We start from the raw sequence: 22,113 nt of genomic DNA on the forward strand, positions 1-22,113 counted from the left end.
CCAACATCATTGCACTAAAAAACAGCGTAATTAATACATACCTACTTACTAACGCATTATCACCAATACAGTTGTTCTCTCTTTCACTCTCACGCACGAGACATAATACATGTCTCACTCATGTACTTCGTAATAACAACTGCCGATTAAAATACAAAAAGAACGTCCAGCCACGACGCTGAATGGTGCGTGACTAAGTGAAACTCGGGCACTTACCTGAGTTTTTTCTTGCCAAAATAGAGAGCGGGTAACGTATCTAGCTCTTTTATATATCATAGATTGAATCGAGAAATTCCGTAACGAAAAAACCTCACTCTCCCCACTCCGACGGGCGGAGGTGTGGCTTGAAGGCATAGCATGCAATGACTTTACCGCGGCAGTCCCCGAGTGCCACACGTCGTTTTTTTGGTTTTCTAGGTCTGATATTATGTCGTCGGTATACTTACAAAAATTATAGAATCTTATTTTTTTTTATATTTTCAGCGTATGCTGCTTTTTTTCATAAATATCTTCGCTTCACCCACGTAGTATTTTTTTCTACTATTATAAGGTAGGTATAGGTTCATGAATAAGAAAAAAAAAACTTGTTTCAATTAATTATTTTAATTGGCATAATACCTATTAAAAATAAATTATCACAGAGTAAAGAATATATACGGAATAAAAATAATTACAATTTTATCTTAATATGGCTTTATGTCTTTATTATTGATGAATTGTTAGAAGATAATCATACAAATGACAAAGTTATAAATTATAAATTGCAAATAATTGTGGATTTATAAAAATTTAAAATGATTTTCATAATCAATAATGGAGCATGTTCTATTTTAGAAAAAAATCAAATTGATTCGATTTTTAAATCTATGATGATAATAATATAACCTCACGTCTCACGATTATAAATTATTATTATGCAGAAACCACCAACCAGTCGCAGGTTTTTTTTTGTAATAAAAATCAAAATAAAAGTGCAACTATTGAATTGTGTGTTTCTTTAAAAAATCTTATAATTACTATAAAATTCAGTTGGGTCAAAAGGTATACAAAGGTAACAAAGTATAAATAATTATACTAAAATGAAAATATGCTTGATTTTATATTTTCCATTAACCAGTTGCCACCAATTTTTTATTTCCAAGAAATAATTTTGTTTGTATTTATTTAATTGAAATGCAGTACCAACTACCGTTCTTACGTAAGTAACGTTCTAATCTAATATACCCTTTAATTATAAATACCTACTTACATTATACCGTCTTACTATATGTACACTAGATTTCACATTAACTTAGTCCTTATCCACGTATAATATAATACTATAGTATGAGTACTAAAAGTTAAAGTAAACTAAGTATTATACTCCTAGAACAGCTTGTAGGAATTTCTGCAGCGGCACTTCGACCAACAAATGTATCGGGAACGACACTGTGTACGTTGCAAACATTGTCACGTACCAATGACCAGCCTGAAACATAAAGGTGGGTTAAGAATTATAATAACGCAAAGCTAATTTTGCATATTACCTACATGCAAATTAAATATAGTTTGACCCATCTAGTAAAACGTAAAAAGATTCGAAATCTCTTTAATTTTTCTTAGGATCGAATAATTATTGAAAAATAGATTGATAAAAACTTAGAAATCAATTTATAAAATACATTTATCGATACTATATCAATAATAATCACCGAAATAATGTTTCATATTGGAAAATATACTTTAACTAATTTATCAATAGATTGTTTGTTGTTTTTTGATTTTTTTGATTTCAACATTTTTCAATTTGTTTCTGAGTTAGGCACAATATTATGAAATCGAAGTAATATAATTATTATGCTAATTATCAATGAGGACTATAGTATTGTGTTTTCAACACACTATCTAGCTAGTATATCTCCTAAAGAATATCATATATTGGTCTGAGATTTTTTTATGCAGTTAATATGTTATATACTTTAGCATTAAACAACTTGCGTTTATCTCTACTAGTCCCCTAAATTAAATAACATGGTCAATAATACGTTTTCGTTAGATAGATGTTGTGTTGATTTAAATTCCTCGTTAGCTTTAATTTCTAAAACAGTTACTCGCGACACTATACTCACAACGTCAAAGAAGGATATCCTGCTCAAATTGCTCTGGATAGCAATCTGGAACAGGTTGAAGGACCAGTGCGTCATCAGAACTGACAGTGACATGCGGCCCAGGATCTGCCAACCGCCCCACGAAAGGAAGCGCCACCAGAAATCTGGAAATTGTTTAAATAGGTTATTAGCGTTCCGGGAATAGTTCTTTCATATATTGCTTACCGCTTACTTCAGTTGTTTCTTTTTCGCTCACCATAATACCAATACCTACTGTTACCCACCTTCACCACTACTGCTCTAACAATTATATTGTCATCTATGTGTCTCATCTATTGATGCACCGCACACGTGCCGCTGGCGACCATACGCTAAAATATACGAAAAAATGTTTCAAATTGGCTATCGCTAGACACTAGTTGCTGTGGTCCATCACCATGGTCCGTTTGTACCGACTCTTGTGCTGTTTTAGAAGATCGGTTGTTATGTTGGTAACAGGAACCTACTTACAATAATTGATTGCGTATAGTATCATTGAGTAGCACAAGTAACACTTACTATCAATCCGATAGAACATGCCCAGCAGCATGGTGCACATGACCGCCCCGAACACGGGCCGGTCGAGCGCCGCGTACAGCGCCGTGACGAAGCGCGGCCGGTCGCCCTGCAGGAAGTACCCCGACAGGATCCACGCCAGCATGCACGGGGTGGTGAACCGGTATACTATGCGGAACCACTGCAATCAGGATTTCATTGAGGAAAGATTTTAAAGTGATCGAATAGAATGGGATGAGATGTAGAAGATAACAAAGTGGTTGTAACTTGTAAGGAATATGAAAAAGCTTGTAATTGCAATAGACTAAGTTAATTACGGGTTTACTGTAGTAAGTAAGCGACGATTTTGATATATTTGAATCTTGCCAAAGAAATTTAAATTCTGACACGTGAGCTCGGCACTCACAAAAATAATATTGCCAAAGAAAAGATCATCTCTATTTGCTCTACATTCCCAGTAATATACAACTCTCTCCTACTCCTTAGTCCTTCCTTACCTTATACTCGGAAACTTTGACGTCATCAGCCTTCAGGTGGTAGTACAGGAAGCCGAGAAAGACACCCAGCAGGGAGCAGGGCAGGCTGCCCCACGGCGCCGCGTACAGCCAATTGAATGAACGCTCACCCTCGTAGAGGTTTCGGAGCAATCTAAAAATTAAATATAGGGAAGATTGAAGATTGAAGATTCAAATGTTTTATGAATAGGTATATTTTTTTAAGAGTTCGCAACGGATATTTGCTACACAACCAATAAAAATTACATAATCGACATCGAATTTTAGGACAACGCTAACAACAGAACTTTACAACTTATCGTAGAAGATAGTATTATATTATAAGTATTATTACAATTAAAAAGAAACTTACTCAGGATAAGTAACAAAGACGATTGCCTTCAAATCAAAGTAATACGAGGCAATGAAGTTGGCCACAACCGCGGTGATCACCAGGCCACCCAGTATCTTCACAGCGGTCTTCTTCCACCGCACTACCAGCATGGTGATGATCACGGCCAGCACGTACAGCTGCATGTCTACTGCTAAGAACCTGTATAATTGATCATCCTGGTTATAATCGATGAAAATTCGGTACCAATGGTTAATATTTTTCATATATTACTAGTGATTTGCCTCGGGTTCACACGTGCAAAGATGGAACAAGAGAGTTTCTAAAATTGTGTATTGTAGAGATTAATAGTTGAAAATTATGTAATCCCTGTTTATTATAAATGTCAGTTATTAATGTGTCATTGATTTAGTAGAAAATAAAACAAATAAAATTATTTTGGGCAGTTCAGATGGCATATAAGATTAGTTTATTTAAATTTTTATCACGAAGGTTCCAGCAATTCTTGGAAGTTTTATTAAATAACCTTGCAAAATTATGCGAACTTGAGGTTTTTATTTTACCCTTGACTTTCATATTATATTCGAATTTGGTAGTAAATAAAGTCTAATTTGGTATCATAAAATAACACGAACTTTAATTACTGTGTATTTATTTTACAATAAATTAAAATTTTGTTGCCATACTTCAGTAGGTAGTCATTAAAATGTTTTAGGTAAAACGATAAAACCAAAATTTCATTGTACTCATCAGAATTTGATTTATTTTTACTGAAAAGGACACATACAAACTTTCTATGAAGGAACTTAACATACGCGTAATTAGGTATAAGTACAAAAAGTGTATAAATAGGAAAAATATTTTGTAAGTTTTTTCGTCTGAACTTTACAAAAAATTGTAACGCAAAATATTATAATATGATGGGTACCAACTTACAAGTATCTAAAAAAACATCAATACATTTTATTTTAAAGTGTGCAATGCTTGCAATTCCACTCCTTAGCTTATCAAGGTCGTATTATGGTTAAGAGTTTTATTTTATTTTTATACTTAAGTCAAAAGTTAACTTAAAAATAAAATAAAAAATAGTTAGTAATAGTACACAGGTGCGTAAAATATACATCAGAATATATCCGTTGAACGCAAATTATTTATTTTTATTTGCTCAAATATCAGATCGCATATTACGATTATTCAAAACTTTAATAAATAAGCATGAAATCGTTACATTTTTGGTTTAAACAATTTATAAGACTACTCAGTATCGTAGATATTTCAAACGATAGATTGATATACTAAATAATCAGTGTATAACCAAGTGTATTACCTAAATAATATCAATTCTAGGTGTAATTCTAAAATTCGCTTGGCTATGGCCCTTTTCAATATAATTTTTATAAAACTAAAACAATAAAAGCAAGATTGTTTACCAAGTCTGCAACAAGCACTTTGTGTCTGGCTTGTAGAAGTTGTTAATATACAGCGCCTGCGCCCACCACTTCTCCCGGCAGCTCTGGCACTGCTTCTCCATGATGGGCCTCCACAGCGCACCGTCAGACACGAAGCGGTTCCAGGTGGCCGTGAAGCCCACCATGAACAGGGATATCGGGGTTATCCTGCAATTTGGAAGATTAAGCATATTTCGTGCAAAAATGCGGCTGGATTGTGATTATCACCAAAATATATTATGCTTTTTGTGAAAACAGAACTTGAAAGAAAATAGAGAAAACATGAATCCTTGTTGTTTTTGTACACACCACATATTCCTTTAGCTCTACATTTCGTAAAACTACTGCGTAGCATAATTTACCTGTTAAACGATTTTTTATTGTTTCTTACCTGGCCAATCTATGCAAAATAATGCCGAAGAAGACTCTAAATCCGAACTTCTTCTCCGGATTACTCTCCACATGCAGCAAGAAGTTGTACGTGAAGAGGAAGCAGGACAGGATGATGAAGGTCTGCACGATCACGGAGCCGTTGTGCAGGATCGTCGCTAGAGGGTGCTGGCGGTTCTGTGAAATACATAGTCTATGTCTCTCTATCTGTCTTTGGCTCTCTTAACACAGGCTATGCCTAGCAAGAGAGCTAGAGCCTCATATTCAATATTGTACAATCAAAAGGTGAAATAAAGATTTATTTTATTATTAATTATTATTATTTATTAATGGTCATTAACAGAAAAACGCTGCGAATTGAGTCGCTTTTGGGAACGTTGTTTAAATGTGACTAAAGAAGCTGATTCCTTTCAAGATAGTATAAGCATAGTGGATATTATTACTGTAAAGCGAGCTTGCTGTACAAAGCATTCTTGCAACGAATATATCATTTAAACCATTTCGAATATAACGATTCAGAATATTATTTAGATACGTTATTTCATACCTAATTTATCACTATGACTTCCGACAAAATTATTAATTTCTATTTAATATATTTATTCTATGTTTCAATACTTACAATTTCCAAGAAAAGTGGGTTGTAGAGATACGCAGAATGATAGATGATGACCGAGTGAGCCATCATCACCAACATTAGGAATATAGCTCTGAAACAACATTTCCATTTATAATTTATCCTATTGCATCAATAGATATTAATTAAATATTTTCATCAAAAAATTCGAAAATGTGATCTCACACCATTCAATAACATACTGATTACTGACATTTTAAGCAAATACCTCAAAATACTTTGGATGTTTTACAAATCTCTATATGTACAAATGAATCCCTATTTCCCTTCGATAATTCTTTTTTATTATATTCCTTGAAGTACAAGGATGAAGTACAAGTTCTTATGGAGAGAAAACGTAAAAATGTACCACGGGCGAAGCCGGGGCGGACCGCTAGGCGAATATAAACAAAACAAGCTGCCTACGCGGATTATAATCATTTTCTTGTATTACTGTTACTAGTGGAGTAATCTGAGATTTCTTTATAAGTACATATATATAGATATAAGTAAATACATACTTGGTGCCGTGGATTGGGTTGAGGCGCGACATATTGGTGTCATCATTCTCAAATGTTTTGGCCAGTCGTTTGAAGTTGGCCCGAAGCGACCAAGCCACCAGTAAACGATTTGCTGAAATAAAGGGTTTGGAATAGAATGCGTCGAATATCACATAAATAAATAACGTGTTATTTTTACGTTTTTACGTAATATCTTATTCTACGTTGTGATTAATCACAAAAAAATATTAATTTTATATAATAAGTAAAAGTATTCAAATATTTAAATACAATAGTGGAAAAAAAATAGGTATGTTATTTCTTTTTAATACAAAACCATTTTTAGTACCTAAGATCGCATCATCTGCATATTAGGATTGTGTTTCAAGATTTATGGTAATCCATACTAATATTATAAATGCGAAAGTAACTCTGTCTGTCTGTCTGTCTGTTACTCAATCACGCCTTAACTACTGAACCAATTTGCATGAAATTTGGTATAGAGATATTTTGATATCCGAGAAAGGACATAGGCTACTTTTTACCCCGGGACATAGGATAGGTTTTATCCCGGAAATCCCACGGGAACGGGAACTATGCGGGTTTTTCTTTGACTGCGCGTGCGAAGCCGCGGGTGGAAAGCTAGTAGGTATATAAATTAAGAACTTGTGAAAATAGAGCGATCATTTACCAAAATATTATTTCTGAGATAAATCTCAAAACAATCTGTATAGGCGTGGAAATTACAAATGATTTGAGTGTTATAATGTTATGTAAACTTTTCAATTCACTACATTACATTGTTTACCCTAAAAAGCTCCGTAAATAATTGAAATCTAGCAAATAATGAACCTTGGTACCTATTAAATCATTTAGATATTGAAAGTGACACGTTTTTAATATTTCCGCTGTTTTAAAAATATAAGTCAGTCAAGTAAAACTTGCAGTATCAACCAGTTTCTGACCTAAACCTTGCTGTTCACACAATGCCTGGGATTTCCGCTGACATTCTGATTATCCGTTGTTATAATTAATTCTTTGTATTGTAATTTCTTTGTGACGTGATTTGCTCTTCTCTTTAAAAACGGATTTCCGAACTGGTGGTAAATATTAAATTATGTATTCTGACTATTCAAATGCACTTCTGAATCAAAGGATAAATGTCTGAGTTTGAACTTTGACGTAAAGAGATGCATTATTAGGTGTGGCTCTACAGTCTACATCTCTACATCGCCACCTTATAAGAATTTACTAGAGAAAAGCAAATGCACATATTTTCTTATGCAATAAATTGCATTATAAATTACGAATGTTTGTAAAAGATTAGCATAATATCCTAAAGCGCTACAATCAAATGTAGGTAGCAATTTTATACAATATATTATATTTTTTATACATATTTTGATCTAGTCGCAATGTTCTTTTTCTTCCTATCATATACTTACGTACGAAAATAATATGTAATTATAATAAAAACAAATCGTGGAATCAATTAAGTGTTACATTATAATGCGAATTGATGATTAAATCGGAAAATTATTTATAATCATATACTAAGAACTACGGTTTATGAAGATTTTTCTCGGTAAATCTTTGTTTTTACTGAAACAGGTTAAGAATAGTGGGGTCATTTATTGATAATTATTCACAGTGATTTGTATTCAATTGATTTGTAGTTTAACTATTTGTTACTTACTTGTTTATAATTGTTATGTTGCTCTAAGGATTTTTTTCATTTTGAATAAAGTGTAGCCCTGTAGCACAGACAAATAATAATAGACTACGTAGGTTACCTATAATATCTATTGTGTATTGAGCCAGTTTTTCTATAAAAAATATAAATTGAGACACAAATTGAAACATCCTCATTAATTTTATTTACGATGTTTTCTAGGGTGTTTTCTGTCACCAATTTGTGAGTTATAATAATTTATTTAAAATTAATCAGCTACCTTGACTTTGCCACTAATTTTCGAGTTAAAAATAAAGACTTATTTATTCATATCATATTTTAAAATTTAATTATAAATGATTTTTTAATAGATTTTGATAAAAATATTATGTAAATGGTGACTAATAAAATGTTCATATTTCATAAAATCCGACATAATAACTGGATTCTACCAAATAATTAGATTTTCCGCGTCTTATTAATAGTGCATAACACATAACTTAATCTATAGAACTATTATATAATGGGTTATATTAAACTGATAAATAAAATCTTTATTTGAAATCAAACATAATAGTTCAGGATACATCGCCCATTTTTGCAAGTGACTACTATCAAGCTAATTTTCCGTTTGTAGCTTTATTTTGATGAGACGCCCAATAATTTCGTGTACGAAAGTCTCGATTGTGGTAGCTAACAGAGATAACAAGGATAAAAAATTTTGATTTGATGGTTCTCAAATATTTATTACTAACTGAATTTTTTTTTTGTTCAATCTCAAGATAATTACCTAAATTATTCGAAAAAATATTTGTCCTACAAAATCTATGGTTGGTTCAAAGAGTCCCCCTTTCCAAAGTGTATCGATAACGAGGTCATCATAAATGATTACTAACAAGCTGATTTTTTTGTTTTCACTTAGTTAATGTTTATATAATTCAACAGACATATTGTCCTACAAATTGCGTAATAAATATTTGAGAACCATCAAATCAAAAAAAATTATCCTTGTTATCTCTGTTAGCTACCACAATCGAGAGTTTCTTACACGAAATTATTCGGTGTCTCATCAAAATAAAGCTACAAACTGAAAATCAGCTTGATAGTAGTCACTTGCAAAAATGGGCGATGTATCCTGAACTATAATGTTTGTCACATTGGATTGGGGTACTGATTGATATACCTATAATAATGTTTATGGATGGTGTTTTAACCCTCTGTGGGATGCTATGCGTATTACGTATAGGTAGTATTTAGTGTACTTTAGCCATACAAAATATAAGGAATTATTATTTTATTAGAATCTACGTCTTCAGCTGCTATCTGATTAGATATAGATATATATATCCTAAAAATCTACCTTAATAAACACACACAATAAACACATACAATAATTACACTTACGCTTATTGCTCTGATCTCTAAACACATCATACAACGTCCCCACCACGTTGCCAAGCAGGATGACCACGCACACCGCTAGGAAGCCGAAGTCCACTCCATCTATCGGCACCAGGGGTGGCGTGTCTCTCGTCTTGCAGTACTCGAACTTGACCAGCTTGGAGTTCAGGCCGTACTTCGAACTCGTGAGGTTGCGCATGCAGCGCTCGAAGCGCTGGGTCGGGGCAAGCTGCTCCTCGATGTGGGGGCACGTGGACGAGAGGCAGATGCCCCGGTGCATGAGCGTGTGATTGAAGCGGTGGACTTGGCTGGAGTACGCCTGGAGAAGAGGATTCATGAGTAAGGGTATGGTTATTTTTATTTTTAGGTTTTATTATTGTTAATGACAAATGGTAAAGAAGCAAGAGGAAATTAGGAGTCCTGGGGTCCATGTTTTGTGTAATATTTTTTTAGTAATCACGTGATCTTCGTTTAAGTTTGTAAATCAGTAACAGCTACTGTTTGCAATACGTAAAATATAAAAAAATGGAATAATGCCTTTTTTATTGTTGACTAATAATTAGTAGAAGAAACGAGCATGTAAAATCTATAAAAACATTTCATGACTTTAGTATTGACGCTTGCTTTTTTTATTATTAGGTATAAAAAAGTATTTTTGAATGTGAATTGATAAAACATATTACGCATATATCTAATTGCCAAACACTTTAAATAATGAACCATTATTAAGAAAATTCTGGTGAAGCCAAATGACGCTCAAGCGATTTCCTCAATGTTTATTTCCTTATGATTTCCAAACGTGTTATTAATTGTTAATGCTTTATTTCGTCAAATTAAACAATCCGGACTTGAGTGTTAACGTTTTTGATTTATGTTATATGTTGAGGGCATTCACCCGCTAGTTGCGATGCCGATAAACTTTGGGGTAAGGGAACTTTGGAACATAATTAAATTAACATAAGCAGTTTCTAACCTAATCTTTTATCAATCTATTTTGTCAAATACAATATTGCCTGATATATTGATTATCCGATTAATACTCTCAGATGTATAATATCGTAAGCTTACAACTACAACGATGTACCGATAAAAAATCAATTACGACTCGGTATGCAAGTAATAACTTGGAAAATAACTATGTTTATAAATATACCAATGTTTCTTAAAATAGACCTAAAAATAGAAGACAACCTGTTCCTACAAGAGACATTTTGAGGCTATGTGGAATATTTGCACTATATTGCGCCATACATAAAATAACACAACTATTATTGGTCCAAAAGGACTTGATTGGGTATTTTCCGATGATCAGTAACTCTCCATAGGTACAAGTTTTCCATTAACTTTTATATAAATAACATGATAAATTAATGTGGTTCATGGTGAATAAATAATGAATACCTTATAATATATGTATAGTTTTAACGGCGATTTAAACAATAAAGTATAGTAACTCCAAAACCTTGTTTAAGCTTTAGCGAGTTCATAATATAAGCTTAATTTTAGCTGTGCCAAATATTCAATACAACAGATTTGGATAAGCACTGCCCGAGAATTAAAAGTATACAACAGTTTTTTAGCTCTATGTAATCGACATAGACATCAATTGCTTTAATAATAATTTATTAAAAGCAAAATTAATCTTTGCAGGATATAATGTATTCTTATAAGTATGTATTGATATACATTATATTTGATAATCATTCAAACATCCAATGATTAATATAATTACTACATTTATTATAATTAATGTATAAGTATAATATAGTTGTATAAAAAGCTCGCAGTAAGGTGTAAGTAATAAATAGTTTTAAACTTTTGTTGAATCACTTTAAATCCGGGTGTGATTTAACGTTTTTGTCGGTAACGGGCGTGGGTAAGTTTTTTAAGTCGTAGATAATCTGTTAAATATTTATAGAAATGTAGACCGTAAGTATGTTTATTTTTTTATTTGACTCTCATTAAAATTTTAGCAGATTTAAATTATTTTATTTATACATTATGGGTGATTATTTTTTATATTTTTTTAAATATATTGCTCGAGTCAATTAAATTGCTGTTAGTGTTATATATTTATAATAATAATAATAATATAAGCCTTTATTCAGACACAAAACACGATACATAATATAATTAAACACTTATTTTGACGACTCTGATGAGTCAATGACACCAACAACACGGTCTATTTGCCCAATCCTGGCAAAGGCCTCCTCCACCTTTCTCCACTCTGTTCTATCAAGTGCTTTCCTTGACCATGTTTTTCCAGCTATGGCCTTAATTTCATCCTCCCATCTTCGAAACTGTCTACCTCGTTTCCTTTTCCTATTCATTGGGTACCAATAGATGATATCTTTGCTCCACTTATTAGTACCTCTTATTGTATGACCAGTCCAGCTTTCTGATTCTAGTTGTTACATCTTCAATTTTAGTGCGCTTTCTGATGGTTCTGTTACTTATTCTGTCACATTTCCTTATGCTCATCATGCTCCTTTCCATTGCTGTTTGGCAGGTTGCCAGTTTCCGATTTTGTGCTTTAGTGAGCGCCCAAGTTTGGCAGCCGTAGGTTAGAACTGGGAGTATGCAGGTGTTGTAAAGCTTGGATTTAACAGTCATCTTAGTTTCCGTGTTCTTCATAATTTCCTTAAGATATTTATAATAGGCTTATAGTAAAACAATTATAATTTAAACAACCAGTAGGATTAGGAAACAATCTAACATCTACAATATTTGTTTCGGTAAAATTTTGTAAATAAATCACTTGTTCTGCATAATATTTTATCCGACTACTTCATACCGGTTTTTATCGGAAAGCCCACATTAAAATTTAAATTAATTTCAAAATAAAAAAGACCTCGAGCGGCGACCGCTATGAAGGCTTTTTTCAAATGTAGAGCTAACTATTGCCGAATTATCTGCGACCAAGTGAAGGTTCAACTGTCTAGTTTGGGCATCAAATAGTGTTTAGCAATATGCTGGGTTTGGACTGACCTTCTCGTGTTTAGTTTAATAACATTAATCATGATGCTATAATAGGGGAAATTATTGCAAGATATTTTCGAGGTTTTAGCACTAACGTGTTGATTAGTTAATAAAACATTTAGAATTATCACAATATTTACACAGACATCAATATTAATTATTATATAATATGTTTACTTACTAATTATTATTTTTATTTTATCATAAAAAATGACCACCTTGACTTTGAAAAGATATTCGATAAATTTTAAAAATGTGAGAGATTATTTTCGTTATTATTTTTGAAGTAAAATGCTAACACTTAATTACACTAAAAGCTACCAGTAAGATTAATACTTCATTGAATATTATACATTTCACGGTCCCTTATAATTTGTGAGGTTTTATATTTATAATTCATTACAAAGGCTGGTGTAGGTACCTACTTGTTATGATACTGGATTTAAAGGTAAGTACTTAGTTGTAATATTAAAGTTATAAATAACAATATAATGCACGAGTAGTTTTAAAGATCTAAGCATGTTTAGGAGAGACTGTGGAAAATGACATGACATGCATCTTTTATACTATGTAGTGCTAAGCAATTAAGCATACACAGGGACAAACAGCAGAAAGCGAATATATACTATGAAGTGAGTAAGCTTACTTTAATAATATTGGCAATTTCGTTCTGATCAGATCCGCTGAGGTGAAAGGATCCGAGGCAGTAGGTGCCGCGCGTCGCCAGGCACTGTTCGTAGTCGTCCTGCAGGTACAGGGGCGGCATCGCGTAGTACGTGTCATCTGTTGATGTATGATAATGTTATTATTAACAATTTAATCTTGGTAGTTATATATTCAGAAAGACTAGGTGTCCTGCGACTTCACTGGCAGACCAAGGGCAAAATCATTTCATTACGTAGGTTTAATAATTGATAAGCAGCCTAGATGCTACAACTCTCTTCAACTATTCATTGCTAGCTGTCAAAGCAGACACACATACTTGTATCTTATAAGTATGAATATGGATATAGGATGTGACTTTTGATTATATTATAATTTAACGCAGACTACCTATGTCAGTTCTGCAACTGCAATTTTTCAACTGAACAAAGACTGAGATTCCAATGTTAGCTCACATTCGGCTCTTTTATAATCTTCACGTGGAGTCGTATACTACATTTGAAAATTTTATGACCCATGTTTGCACTCCTAGTACACTTAATACAAATACATACATAATTAATAAAAATAATAAATAGTTGCTTATATACGTCCTAAACTTGCGTGAATAATAACACAATTAATTGATCGAACCGTATCTACTCGTTACTCGTAACTAATTGTATATTGTTTCCTACTATATGCAAATTGCACAGCTGACAATGTACATACATAGACCGTATTAGATTAAAATTGTATGATACGTTCCATGCATTATTTATCAAAAAGGCCTTATTTGTAAGTAAAACCACAAAACGGTTTATCCAATAAATTTGTTATGACGCACGGCTTTTTACCTACATCGTGGGACCGATATAATTAAGTACAACCATTTGTTCCTTTTCTCCAACATTTTTAGTTGCATGATAATGATAATTAACAGTACCAATAAATAATACTAGCTGTGCCCCGCGGTTTTATGCGTATCTCTACGGTGTTTTGGCTTTATCGTGATGATGCCTTTCTCGGTCTATCTAACACGGAAATATTGCAAATTGGACACGTCATATTTACGAGATTTGCGCGTTCAGCAAACAAACGAATCAACTCTTCAGCTTCTTAGATAAATGAAGTACAATAGCAAATAACTTTCCCTCAAAATTAATAGTTTTATTGCTACAAATATATATATAAATTTTCAATTAATTTTAACTAACTCCGCATCATTAGGTACTGAAGTCGCAGAAGAAGCGCATCGTGACATTTGATTCAATATCGTAGATAACATGTGTAAGTAATGTTTTTACCGTTAAATTTTATAGCTACTGATAGTGCATTTTTAAATTTCCACGAGCAGTCTCCCACGCAATTATTGTCTCATTATTATACCAAATTAACAAGGGAAATATACCTACATATTATATTATATGTTAATACTTAAAGTTTATTAGCACTAAACAATTAAACATATTTTCTTATCCGCTTTTTCATTGTTTTATGTTATGTGCGATTTGAACGAGTCATACATAAGTACATAAAAAAATGAAGTCCCATGTCCCCTAGTGGGGTAAGGGGCAGACGCATTATACATCTGTTTCACTGATCGATTTTCTTTAGGGACAAGTTCGTGAGCCTTCTGCATCCTGCCAGACCAAGACATTTTTTTCTTCGTCTCGACCGGAAATCGAACCCAGGACCCCTCGGTTCTACGCTCACGCGTCAACCACTGTACCAAAGAGGCGGTGTTTCTTACATAAGTACATAAATTTTTAGGAAATTCTATGCTTCCCAGAGGTAAAAAGAAGCCAATGCCATTATCTAGCCTCCTCGATATCCAGATACAAAATCATACTATTAAATAGCTCCGCTGCGATGTGATATAGAGACAAACAAACAAACATATTTCACGCATTAGTATGAAGAAATAAAGTGGACAATAGTTGTTCCTTTCAATCACGATTAAGTATAAGATATTTTAATAGGTGACTATACCTATAAGTCATTGTCATGTCCGAACATCTATATTGTATTACTAGCGGTCCGCCCCGGCTTCGCCCATGGTACATGTTTACGTTTTCTCTGCATAAAAACTATCCTCGTCCTTCAAGGAATATTATAAAAAAAGAATTAACGAAATCGGTTCAGCCGTTCTTGAGTTATGCAGTATGCTCTTACATTTTGCGACTCATTTTTATAGTACCTATACATAATACTAGCGGTCCGCCCCGACTTCGCCCGTGGTACATATTCACGTTTTCTCTACATAAGAATCATCCTCGAACTTCAAGGAATATTATAAAAAAAGAATAAACGAAATCGGTTAAGCCGTTCTCAAGTTATGCGCTTACCAACACATTTTGGGATTCATTTTTATATTATAGATTATATATTGAGAACTCTATATTAACTAGTTTTCCTTTCCCAGGAAAACATAAAACAATAGTACTTCATCACATTATAATTATATATAATTTTATGAACAACCAATACGTTTCATCATTAATTAACTGGTTCGGAAAACTATCGTATGATATTGATAAACGAGTTTCCGATGTAGATGAATAGTTGATTTACAATATATAGCAAAACTACTGTATCCATTTTATTAAGTTTTTTTGATGGAGTAGTTAATTCTATCGTAATTCAGAAGGAGTACTTTAAATGTAAAAACATTATCTACAATGACATGACATGAAACATTATGTTTAAAAATATTTTAATAATTTTTTCAAGCCGAAATGTTATTCTTTCACAAGTTACTATCTATCTTTAAGGATACCTAAATATTTTTGTATATGACATTCAATTATGTATTAACCTATGAGTGTGTTTAACTACAATTTTAATGTATTTTTAAATACAACATAAAACAATTCGTCCCTTCAACCTTCAAGAGTCATGTAATTCTTTTTCCAATCATAATTTGTTTTGGTTTTTCGAAACTCATTTAGAGGGAAAAAAGAATTTTAATACAATTAAAGCAATGACATTTGAATGTAAAATCAACAAAAAAATCACCCTCTTGAATAATTACGAAAAAACTATTTTTTCGACAAGAACAGCTTACTGTATAAAGTGTAAATAACATTGTGATTTAATTATTACCTACTGCTAAAGTTTTGTTTCCTTTTTCATTCATGAAAATATACGCTATAGATAGTTGTATTATAATATATTATAATAAAATATTTAATTACATTATAAATAGAATAAATTATATCGATTTATATACCTAAACGTTCTCTTTTTATTTTAACTCCTTTTAAACAACCCTTAAAAACTTACTGTAAAGCATATTTCCGCTTTCCATTAAGCCTAACTACATCCCTAAATATCCTGAACTTTGAAATATAAAGTTCGTTGCTTTCAAAAGCAGCCGTACCGTTAAACTCGACCGCCGCCGCCGCGGTGAGCACACAGAGAAGCAGCAACCCCATCACTGGCACTCCACACAACACTGTCACGAATGAGTCGCACCACACACAGACATCAACTCGACCACTTCTGTTTCCGCACTTTTATTTAACCGTACGTGTAGCAGAATCTTAATATTTTTATTACAGCGTTGATTACGTCGGTGTTAGCGTGTGTTATCATTTTGGGACCTTTGTCGGAAGGAGGGAAAGTATGCTGTTTCAAGGCAGGCCGGCCACCGGGGAGCTTCGCCTACTCGATGTGCTTTTGTTTATAATTTAGTTTAATCGTGTGTTCAAAGAGGAGCAGCCCCCACTTATAAACAGCTTACTACCTGTGGCATATAGAGCATCAATATTATTGATAGTATCGACGTTTATTTCTAAATCCAAATGTTATTGACATGAGGTTCACTGACAAGGAAATATTTTTTTTTTTACAAAGAGCGATTTATTTTACTGCTCACTCAAACGGAGTTTGCACCTCGCGGGTTTTGTCACTTTGTAGTACTTTTTTGCATTGCAAACGTTATTCTATGACTTTATAAATTGAAAAATATTTGTTACAAAATATCAAATAAGCCAACTTTCTGTAGCATGTAATTCATTATTTAAGCGATTTGATGAATCAGATCGCTTACATTGGGGCAACGCATTCCAGATAAGTGCAAATATAGCTTGGTAGAGCTAGTTCCACTCTACATTGAAAATTTCATGATTTTTATTTCTTCTTACATTACTTACCTTTATTGTGTTATCATGATTGATTGATACATTCTGCCCCTTACTCGTGACATCTTTTTCAAATCTAATATAAAATATACATACTATAAAAATAACTGTTAATAAAATCAATTGCATTGTATTATGATTGCATAATGCACATAAATTAATACATAGAATAAATTTTAAGTCTACGACACGCTAAAAATCAATCATGTGGTCATTGACACATAGATGAGTAGGAATTAGTCTTAGTAATGTATATCCTAGACCTTTAAATTGTCAACAAAGTTAATAAAAGTGAAGAAAATTGATTAAATACTAAAAAAATGTAGCAGGCACTTTCATCTATATCGTACACAAATATAAATAGACCACCTTCCTCAAGAAATGGACTATTCCTATTTTTTCAATTCTAACTTAACTTAAAGCTGAAGTGTTAACTTAGTGCGTTCAAATGAATAAACTCTTCAGCTTTATGTAAGTACAAGTTACAACCTATGATTTTAAAAAAATAAGATCACATTGTGTTTATTTTACGAGCTACCTACTTATCTATATTTTGTTTATTATAATATGGAGGCTCTCATAACATTCAGAATTGAATATTTTCCAGAGTCTTCTTCAAGTTCCTGTAAAAAAATAATCACCAAACAAATATCAATGGCAAGGACCTTGCTCTCAAGAGATTATGAATATACCTACGTCCTTTATGTAATTAATAAGCATTATGAATACTAGTTTTTGTTGCATTTACGTTGTTGCGGCTTGTCTTTCAATAATCTATTATTACTTATTCGTCAATATTTTTTGTGTTAAGTAGTTTGAAGATTTTCTGCAGTATTCGGTATAATTCTTTTGAAAAAATGACGTCACAAAATAAATTACTGTAATGTACTACCTAAGTGACGTTAGAAACCAGTTTTCCATCAAATGTGTTTTATATTTGAATAAATGAAACCAGATTTGCTTTTAACTCGAAATCAAGGGTTATATATGTGGTTATATAGCTCTATAATATGACCTTGGCTAATTCTCTACACGTGGCCTTACAATTCAAAACATAAATTAATTAAAATCGTTAATTATGTTTGTAGGTTTGCACTACTAAAATAATATTCAAGCGCCAAGATAAAAATAAATATTAATTTTTCTTAAAATAAAAAAAATCTTTTGATTTTACATTTTTTTATCGATGTAACATTTTTTTAGTTTTTTTTAGACAAAATTTTTTGCATGAATTAGGAATTTGAAAATGAAGTTAATAATTTTTATGTAATTTCAACGTTATTTTTTATATACCTAATTTAAAATTCACGAAATTATAAAAAAAACTCTGACGTTATAATGTTAAAGAGATTTCATGGCATAAAAAAGCAATCATCACAAATTTTTTTGCAACATAAAAAGGCTATAATATAACTTCAGTGTGGGTCAATCGAGGTTCAATCAACACAAATATTGTCTGGAAGCAAAACGCCACAGAGCAAGTAATTGCAAAACGGTACGTTTTTGCCGCAGTGCCTACGTAAACGCTCCACGAGAAGAAGACAGCTTTTTTATGGCGAGTGGTTTTTGTTATACGAATACTACGACTACGACTAACAAATACGATAAAATATACCTAATTAAGATTCATGGTAGTAGTATCAGTTTATCTTCTAATCGTGTGTTCATAAATTATTGTCATCACTTGAAAGCAGGGAACGCATATACAAATTGTTGCAAATGTTTATGACCAATGGTGATCGCTTACCATCAGGCGAACCAGTTGCCCGCTCTAATAAAAATAAAATATTAGGCTACTTTTCATCCACACACCGCGTGATCAAAGCCTCCCACTGAATCAAATTAACATGTACATTACATATTATCTTTCAAGTTCCAAAACATTTTATTTCATTTGTTTCGCATTACTCAAATTATATAAAAATATTAATAGCAAAATAAATTATTTAAACAAACGTAGGGAAGGTTCCGTGAACTATTTTTTCTGTTTTTTAATTGCGCATTTTAATTAGCGTAGAACTAATAGAATTTTAGCCATTTGTTTATTTTTTTTATTAATTATTCACATACATTAGTATCCTGTTCAATTTAATAAATTTGGCGGTCGTTTGACGCGTACCAAAGTACCTTGCGTTGCAAAAATAAGCCTATTTTACAACAAATACCTATTGTAAAAATGATTGTAAAACTATTTTTTTATCGTACGTTTGTGATATTTTCAATATACTTATATGTAAAAGCGTGAATGCATTGTTAACTTAACATAATAAAAAAAAAACAATCCGTGCGTTCGTTTTAAATGTACATAATTGTTTAGACTTTAGAAGGAAACTAAAAAATGTTAAATTGTCTTAAATATGGGAAGTGGCTTTCAAGAGGAATTAATGGGAATTAAAAGCATGTCTTCATATCTTTATTGTATTTGTTCTGTAATGAATGAATAAGATCAGAATATTGCTAATAGATGCACAGTAAATATTTAAGTGTTGACTGTTGCCAGACAAAATGCTTAGGTAGCAGCGAAATTGCTAATGAAGAAGTAGGAAAATTGAGTTCGTCGAACATCAGAATGGTTATAAATATAACATTTAAAAGTGATAAGAAGGAAAACTTAATGTGTGTTAATGATAAGTGTATTAGTATAGTTATAGATTGTTTTATCTCGTTTGAGCAATTTGCAATCACGCCTCCAAATGGTAAGGTTCCTAATTCTAATTTATTCTCATTTCTCAAATGAGAATAAATTAGGATTCGATTGCCAAAATTTATTTATGTCTTTTTTTAATAGACATGCTATGCTTTAATTGTTTTATGTAATAATAAATGGCCGTAGATAGGTTCATAAAACGTATTATAAGATTGAGAATGTTTTAAGAATACCATCAACGCGATTTTTAGTCCTTCATAAAAAATTACATCAGAAAGAGAAACATTTCTAAGTTTTCATTATTTTACAAGTTTTAGTTAAACGATATTCGTTTACAAATAAACCTGGAAACAAAGCCTAGTTTCACTTTAAGCCCAGTTTCTAGCCTTGAAATATACAATTTGAGTTCGTGAAAAATTAATAAAAAACCAATAACGCACTTTGTGCGTGGCATTATAACGAAATTTGAATATATTTTATTACGGAAAGGAAAAAACAAGTTGCTAACTCACTTGCATATTTATGTAAACACTATCTCAAGGCATGTATAAGAAAAATATTATTTAGCACTAGCTTACGCCCGCGACTCCGTCCGCGCGGATGTCGGTCTTCGCGTGGATGGTTTATTTCTCCATTTTGAGTAGGTACCTCTGACAATAAAATCTTATAAATATCTATTGGACCCAATTCCCAAATACGGCTAGGCCTATAATAATACGCAACGTGTGTTCGCGGTTCTACGGAACAACGTCTATGGATAAAACTGAAAAATTAAGATTAATTTTTTTCTACGTATTTTTCCAGGATATAAAGTATCCTATTTTACGCCCAGGATAATAAGTAATAAGGTAAGTTTCATCGAAATCGAACCGCTAGTTTTCACGTGATGCCTTCACATACAGACAGACAGACAGACAAAAAATTTTTTAATCACATATTTGGGTTTGGTATCGATCCAGTAACACCCCCTGCTATTTATTTTTTCAATATTTTCAATGTACAGAATTGACCCTTCTACAGATTTATTATATGTATAGATTTTAAAAAACTAGACGACTTGTAATGCAATAAATGCTTTTTTCATTGCAGAATATTATGTGTAATTTTATTTCATTTGATCCGGTTTGTTACTGTTTGATTACATACAAGTAATTTCGTCGTCGATGTTACTAATTTGATTACATTCGCAATTAAATTTCATTTATTCGCGATTTTCTGACCCCTATATTTTAAAGATCTTTAAGGGATCCCCGTGAAAATTAATCACATTAAATCTTGAAAAATATACATCGTACTTTAATGTTAGATAGTATAAACGTATTCTGTGGTATAAACGGAAATATTTTTACACTATGTACACGAAGGAAGCTTGTTCTTGAAAAATTTGAAAGAAACCGTGTATTTCGCTTTAATAATATTGCCTTAAACCGAAAAATTATGACCCAACATCAGCAATCGAATTTTCTTAAGTTTATAGCGATATTTTATTTATAAAGTGCATTTTTAGGTGGATATAATATCAGAAAACGTGTAGTACTATTATCATCATCTGAATGATTGAAGTTCAACAACCTTGCGCTTTTCACTGCATTTTCTGTGTAGGAAAACAAAATTAATACTATGTATTTATTTATTTTCTAGTTTACAACAAAGAACACAATTCACGTACACGTGTCAGTTCGATATAATTCTGAATAAGTAAATTACAAAAATATAGTAACTATAACTATAATATGTTTATTTTTATTTTAAAATAAATTAAATCAGTTTTTGTGCCGTAAAAAAACTATTCAGAACCCTTATGTATAGGCCGTATTAATTTATTATGAATGATAAAAATATATATTTTTTATTTAATTTATAATTAAAAAAGACGTGCTATAAAATTAGCAAACTCATATACGCACTGTCCGGAAAATGGACAGTTAATTTAATTAAATACAGCGAAAAACTAAAGGCTGTGTAAATATAAACTGTATTTATATTTTAATTAATAAAGAGGATACAAAATAATGTGTGTATATACCGACAATCGCGGATATAGTTTAACCAGCGTTAATGGTCACTAATTACCATGAGTTACAAACAACAAGTAAAACAATACAATTAACGCATAAATGAATAAATTATCTTTATTAGTTTTATACAAACTTGAAATAAACGAATTTTCTAAACAAACCGG

At 31.9% G+C, this 22,113-nt stretch overlaps 1 protein-coding gene across 1 annotated transcript; it reads right to left on the reverse strand.

Annotated features, from left to right (window-relative positions):
- Positions 1–966: 966 nt before the first annotated feature.
- On the reverse strand, positions 967–16,622 carry LOC123700152 (nose resistant to fluoxetine protein 6-like). The gene is made up of 12 exons (XM_045647284.1): positions 16,522–16,622; positions 13,144–13,280; positions 9,519–9,834; positions 6,464–6,575; positions 5,949–6,036; positions 5,328–5,503; positions 4,919–5,104; positions 3,510–3,689; positions 3,140–3,290; positions 2,646–2,823; positions 2,109–2,251; positions 967–1,468 (listed from the first exon to the last, which is right to left on the reverse strand). The coding sequence occupies exons 1-12, from the start codon at positions 16,574–16,576 to the stop codon at positions 1,358–1,360; spliced, it is 1,833 nt and encodes a 610-aa protein (XP_045503240.1). The 5' UTR covers positions 16,577–16,622; the 3' UTR covers positions 967–1,357.
- Positions 16,623–22,113: the final 5,491 nt, after the last annotated feature.

Source organism: Colias croceus, chromosome 19, assembly GCF_905220415.1.
Source record: "Colias croceus chromosome 19, ilColCroc2.1".
In the NCBI taxonomy this organism is placed as follows: Eukaryota; Metazoa; Arthropoda; class Insecta; order Lepidoptera; family Pieridae; genus Colias; species Colias croceus.